The sequence below is a fragment of the Gavialis gangeticus genome, unplaced genomic scaffold (assembly GCF_001723915.1).
Source record: "Gavialis gangeticus isolate Ggan-Ray unplaced genomic scaffold, GavGan_comp1, whole genome shotgun sequence".
Taxonomy (NCBI): domain Eukaryota; kingdom Metazoa; phylum Chordata; order Crocodylia; family Gavialidae; genus Gavialis; species Gavialis gangeticus.
Window position 1 is genome coordinate 817,873 of NW_017728982.1, and position 6,250 is coordinate 824,122.

At 66.9% G+C, this 6,250-nt stretch overlaps 1 protein-coding gene across 1 annotated transcript in view; it reads right to left on the reverse strand.

Moving 5' to 3' along the window:
* Positions 1–6,250, reverse strand: part of TMPRSS4 (transmembrane protease, serine 4) — a 23,480-nt gene that overhangs the window by 15,741 nt on the left and 1,489 nt on the right. Inside the window, 4 exon segments of the mRNA XM_019512202.1 lie at positions 851–980; positions 1,150–1,302; positions 1,901–2,014; positions 2,109–2,139. Coding sequence (XP_019367747.1) covers positions 851–980; positions 1,150–1,302; positions 1,901–2,014; positions 2,109–2,139 — 428 coding nt within the window.

Sequence of the window (6,250 nt, forward strand, 5' to 3'; positions counted from 1 at the left end):
TCTGGGACTAGAAAGTGCTATGGAAGATTTAACTATAATTACTTCTCATATTCACTGAGGCTGACACCTTGTTAACATGATGATTGTAAGAGGAGCATGGAAGACTTTAGGTGTTTTATGCATTCAGTTAAGCTGTCAAAATTAACTCATTATATCCACTAGAATTTCCTTAGCACTGGGGCAGCATGGTTTTTGGGGTGGGGGGCACCCCACAGTCATAGTTGTGCTGAGTCTGGGGTAGAGCGGCGGGGGCCAGGATGCTGGGGGGTGGGGAGTGCAGGACGGGCCCAGTCTGGCTCCCACTGCTCCTGCCTGACGCTCAGGGAGAGCACCTGGCAGGGTGCCACAAGTGTGCTGGGTCTCTCACCTTAATGGGAGGGAGGGGCAGGGCATTTTGGGAGTCCCATGACTGATCACATGAGGAAAATGGGGCATAAAAGGCAGGGTCTGGCCCTGGCTTGGGCACTGCCCCGGGCCGGGGGAATTGCAGCTGGGGCGGGCAAGAGCCTGGGCAGTGCCGGGAGCGCTGCTGCAGACCTGGGGACTGGCTTCAAGGGGGAGAGCTGGGCTGGCCGGGAGCCCAGGAGGGGAAGGCACAGGGCAGTGCCCCTGCAGCAGAGGGGTCCCAGCCTGCGCACGCAGGAGCGGGCAGGTGTGTGCATCGCGCGTGTGCATTGCAGGGGCTGCCTGGGGCTGGGAGGCCGAGGAAGGGCTGGTGCAAGGAAGGCTGGGCTGCAGGGCACAGGCAGCTTCCCTGCGGCCCCGATCTGGCAACGGGTATTAGGGCTCTCATACCCGCCTTACCCAGAGTATCTGGGGCAAGCGGAGAGGGCCGGGGGGGCACGGGTACCTGTCGTAGCCCAGCTGCTTGCAGGCCGTGCTGGCCAGCGTCAGATTGAAGTTATCGTGACATGCCCAGAACCAGACTCCGGTCTCCCGGTTGAGGACCTGCAGGGTGGATCCGTCCTTGGACACTCGGACTAGGGGGAAGTGCAGGTGAGCTCCATGGCGGGGCTGTCACCAGCCGGCTGCAGCGCAGTGCACGGGGCTCCGGCAGGGCCCGTTGTGCCCGGGCTGGTGACTAAATGCAGCAAGGAGCTCTGCCGGCCGCCCCCTCCACACCCTGGGCAGCCCCGGGCCCACGCTCACCTCCCAGCGAGGGGCCGAGCGGGGTCCGCTGCACGCAGTGCTCCTCGTCCTCGCCCCAGAAGCAGTCTGTCTGCTCATTGCACAGCTGCTGCAGCGGGATGAACTTGAAGGTTTTGCTGCAGAAGTAGTAGTAGTGCTCCACCAGCCCTTTGACTGGGGGAGAAGGGGCAGTGTCACCCTGGCCTGGCCATGGGGACCAGGCTGAGCCCTGCCCGGCGCACTGCCAGGGGCGAGGTGTTGGCCGTGCTGCCTCCACCAGCTTGTGTGGGGCTGGGAGGCCTAGGGCTTCTTCCCACGGGTGCTTGCCAGGGCAGGATTAATTTGCACTGAGCAATCCCTGCTCAGCTCAGCGGGGTGCACCCACCCACCTGCCGGGGACTACGCAGACGGGGACAGGCCCCGGCTCGAAGAGAGCCGCCCTGCCCCAGGAGCTCACCCTGCCGCCCCTTCGCAGCCAGAGCTGGGCTGCAGCAAGGAGTGACCTGTGCTGTGCCAGCCCAGGGGAGCCCCCACCCCTGCTGCACCTTGGCCTGAGAAGCCCCCAGTTTTGGGGGCCCGTATGAAGTTTGCAGCCTGGCCCAAGCTCTGCCCAGCTTGTACTGGCCTCGTGATGGCTTGGGTGCTATTGGTGCCGAGCCGCAGTCAGGGCTGCGCTGGCGTTTCTTCCTGGAGCACAAAGGGAGGGCAGCAGCGGTGCAGCCCGGACTGCCTCAGCTGGGCGCGTGGAGCGGGGCAGCACGCAGGGCCTTACTCAGGAAGGCGATGGCGACGAGGGTGGCAACGCTCAGCACAGCGGCGATGATGGGGATGCCGAGTCGCTTGAAGGCCTGCAGCACGGCCGAGGGCTTGCGCGGCGGCTCGGGACCTGCAACGGAGAGCAGGCCGTGGGCGCCTCGCCTCTGGCCTGCCTGGCATACAGCCACATGCAGAGCCTGCACCTGGGGTCCTGGGGGCATTACCTCTCCGCAGAGGCTGCGTGGAGTCCGGGTCCTGAAAAGCAAGGGGAAGAGCAGTCAGCAAGCAAAGAACGTGTGAGCTGCCGTACGGGGGCAAGGCACAGGTGTAAAGGGACAGATACTTGTGCAGAGGGATCCGTGCGCTGCTCCTCTCCGCCCTCCCACCCCAGCTTCCAGCACTCGGGGGGCTGGGGAAGTCCTAGCCCCGACACTCCTCTTTATCACTGTCCCGTGGGAACCTGGCCGAGCCCCTTTGGCACCTGGCTAGACCACCAGCCTGCACAGCCCTCTGGCAAGGAGTCCCACAGGTTAACACAAAACTTTCCCTTTGCCTTCAGATCGGTGAGCTGAGAATTTCACTGCCCCCCGCCCCGGGTTACAGCACCATAAGTTAGTGGCAGTAAACCCTTGTTACTCCCGCCATGCTGTTCATGTTTTTACAGGCCTCCATCCTATCGCCCCTCAGTCGCCTTCCCTGAGCCGGGAGTCCCTGCCCATCGAGCCTGAAGACGTGGATTGCAGCTGGAAGGGCAGAGCTGGAGCTGGAGCTGGAGCCGGAGCCCGGCAAGGCCTGGCAGGGGGCTGCATGCCCGCATGCAAAGACCTTCCTCCTCGGCTCCACGAAGAGCCCGGGGGCCTGTGGTTTCGGAGGTGATGGACCCCCGTGGGGCTCTGCGCGGGGCCCTGATTCTGCACTCGCCCCATTGCCAAACGCCCTGTTGACGTCCCGCTCACCACCGCAGGCGCCTCACTGGGCGCTGGAGCCCAAAGCCTGGGACCCGCGGCCTCAGTGCTTTATCCCAGCCCCTTGGAAACGTCCGGGAGAGAGGCCAGCTCCGCCGCAGGGCTGATCCTCCGCAGCCATGGGCGTCTGGCCGGACGGGAAGCCAAGCCGCTTCACAGCTGCAACAGCGCGGGAACAACGTGCTCGTCGCAGTTGCACTTGGCTTTGCTGCGCCCGCCCGCCTCATCGCAGCCAACGACCCCCGGCCTCCTGGGCCCCGCGGCCTGTAGCCTTGGTGAGGCCGTTCCTGTGCTCGCAGCTGAGCACATGTGCAAACGCGCTGCTGGCCCGGGGCCAAGCCCTCAGCCCGGGCCCTTTCCGCCACAGCAAACAAGCCAAAGGCAAAGGGGAAAACCAGCCCCAGGAAACCTTGGCACTTCCCTTTGCAGGAGCCCGAAGGCTGTTTGTCTGGGGAGCTTGTTACTCCAGCACGACTCCACTTACGTCATCTCGCCTCCGCTGACCCCAGGGGAGAAGTCACCCGGACCCGAGAGCCTGGACCCGGGGCCGTGGGAATGGCCGGCCGGGCCCGCCGCGGCCCTGCGCGCTGACCTCCAGCGCCGGGCCAGGGCCCAGGGGCTGCGGGGTGCGGGCTGCGTCAGCCTTTGTGAAGCAGGGGAGAGGATTAGGGGCAGGCGGAAAGCCCGGTGCAGGGCTGGGGCGGAGGGCTCTGCCCTGGAGCTGCCTCTAGCTCAGCCGGCAACGCGGTTCCTGCTGCCCGACGCGTGCCCCGGGCCGAAGTCTCCAAAATCTCTCTATCTGGCAGCGAAGGGAGCCCGCAGGCTTTCCCCTCGCCCTGGAGCAGCGTTTCTCACCCCTTCCAGCCTCAAAGCACCCTGGAGAGATCGAGGCCCCTCCATAACTGTGACCGGAGCAGCACCCCGTTCCCGAAACCAGCTCATGGATGGCTGCGCCCAGCTCCGTGCAGAGGGGCCAGGCAGGGACGAGCCCCAGGCTGGCTCCTCTGCTCATCTCACACTTCCCGGGGCCCCCGGCCGAGGACCGCTGCCTTGGAGCGGGCCCCCACCCGCACAGCTGTGGGGACAGGCTGCAGATCCGCTCTCAGGACCATTTTCTCGGCAGATCCCCTTGGTCCCGTGGGGGCTAGGCCTGGCTGGGCTCGCTTCCCAGCATGTCCGCCTTACGTTAGCGTCCAGGTCTGGTTTGCCGGCTGGGGCAGCCCTTCAACTGGGGGCGCCCCCGGGCTGGTGCCCGGGGGCAGGTGAGGAGGGAGGCAGGGGCGGGGAAGCCGGGCCAGCCCTTGGCGCTGCTAGGAGACGCTGTAAACAATCCCGGTCCCCTTGGAGCCACCGGCACCGGGACCGAGGCACGGCTGCTCCCTCCCTCCAGCTCCTGGTGACACTGTACGGTAGGACAGGAGCCTCGCCGGGGCCGGAGAGCCCTGGCAGGCGCCCGCTCTGCCCAAGCAACAGCTGAGCCGCTTCGGGGTGGCCCATTCGGTCAGGGCCACGAGGCCGGACCCGTGCGCGGACCCCCACGTTCCCCCCAGCCCTCGCCGTGCTGCTGGGAGCTGCGCCCGGGCTGCTGACGCGAGACGCCGGCTCGGCCTGGCCCACGGAGAGCAGCACGCTGACATGTTGCTTCACTGTCCCTTCCAGCCCTGAGCAAGACCGCTGCCCCCGGCGTGGCGCCCGGGCCCCATGATGGCAGGTAAGGAGGCTCCGGCTCTCCCACAATGGGGCAGCAGGCACACGAGCAACGCAGCGAGGCCGGCTGGCCCAGGGGACAGCGGTGTAGAGGGGTCTGGGCGCCGGGCCTGGGAGCGGGGCTGGCGGCAAACTCGGGGCTGCCCTGGCTTCCCAGCTGTCCCTGGCTGCTGCCGCTGGCCGTGCAGCCAGCCCCACACCGCGAGCAGCCCCGGCAAGTTTCCGCACAGCTACGAGACCCCCTGGTCACAAATGCCAAGCACTTTTCTTTGCCTCGACTATCATGGCTGTGGGTGCTCTCCATTCTCCGCAGCCCTGAATGCAGGCTCAGCGCCCCGTGTGATCACAGGACTCCAGGAGTCGGGGCTTTAGGGGAAACACCGATGTCACCGAGCGTGGGCTAATGCAGCAGGAACTGCAGCCCTGGGCAGGAGGGCAGGGCTCAGCTGAGCCCCTGGCTCGTTAAGCTGTTGCTAATGGCTCTGCCACCGGTGGGACCAGGGCAGGGTGCCTTGGGAGCCCGGGGCTGAGGTGCTCCCCCTCCCCGTGCCCGCACCTGGTGCAGTCCCTCCTGCCCCCATGGGGAGGCTGGCATGGCTGTGCAATGCCACGCACGCAGACGCCGCGCTTGCACAAGCTGGAGCATGGTCACACCCGCTCTGCGCCCACGCGGCCCAGGCCAGTGACAGCCGAGTGGGAGGGTGCTGGCTGTGCCGCCTTTGCCCACAGCTGGGGGTATCGGTCCTCCGGCACCCACCCGGGCGTCGCTGCTGCCCCGAGCAAGGAGGGTGCGAGGGATGCCAGGGCATCTCCTCCCCCTGCTTTGCCCTCCCGCCTGGGCCTCCGGGCCTCTCCTGGCACCCGCTGGCTGTGTCCTCTGCCTGCCTCGCTGCACCCACACAGGCCAGAAAACTGGTTCAGGGAGTGGGAGGGAGATGGGGCAAGGCCCAGAGCAGGTGACTGGGGCTGGGCCTTGTTTTGGTGTCTCCATTTCCTCGGCCCGGCCTGAGCTCTGTCCCCTCCAGCCTCCCCCTGCACAGGAGGTCATCCCCGAGTGATGGCTGGGCCGTGTTTCATCTCGACATTTCTTCGATGAACTCGCCTCCTGGCCAGAGCAAGCCCCTGCTGCCACTGGGGGTGGAGAGGGCTCTCGCTCCCCGCCGCGCAGCCCCGCTCGGTCCCAGCTCAAAGCAGAGCGGTCGCTGGTGCCTCGGGGCCGAGAGACGAGCGCCAGCTTTCTGGGATCGGAGCTGCTGGCGCTGAGCTCGCCCAGCCACGCGTTCAGCTGTGCCCTGCCCGGCCTGGGGGGCTCTGGGCGAGGGGACCCCACAGGGAGGGAGACCCCTGGGTGCACGGTGCAGGTGCCCTCCCCACCAGCCTTGCCGGGGTGCAGGGCAGGGCAGGCCGACAGGCTTGGGGGAGCTGCTGGGCCCGGCGGTCACACAGCAGCCCGGGGGGGACGGCCCTTCTCGGGAGCATGCTGCCCAGCCTGGGAAAGGCGCACGCGGCCTGGCGAGCGACTCGCCCACGCGCAGCGGCTGTGCGGGTCCGAAGGGCAGCCGCAGCGGCCTGGGAGCAGCGGGGGGGGTGATATAGTCATCCCACAGCCGCATGAAATGGAGACGGGGAGCGGGGAGCACGCTCCTGGGTGGAGGTGCTGCGGCTCTCAGAGCCAGGGAACAGCAGGGGGCTTG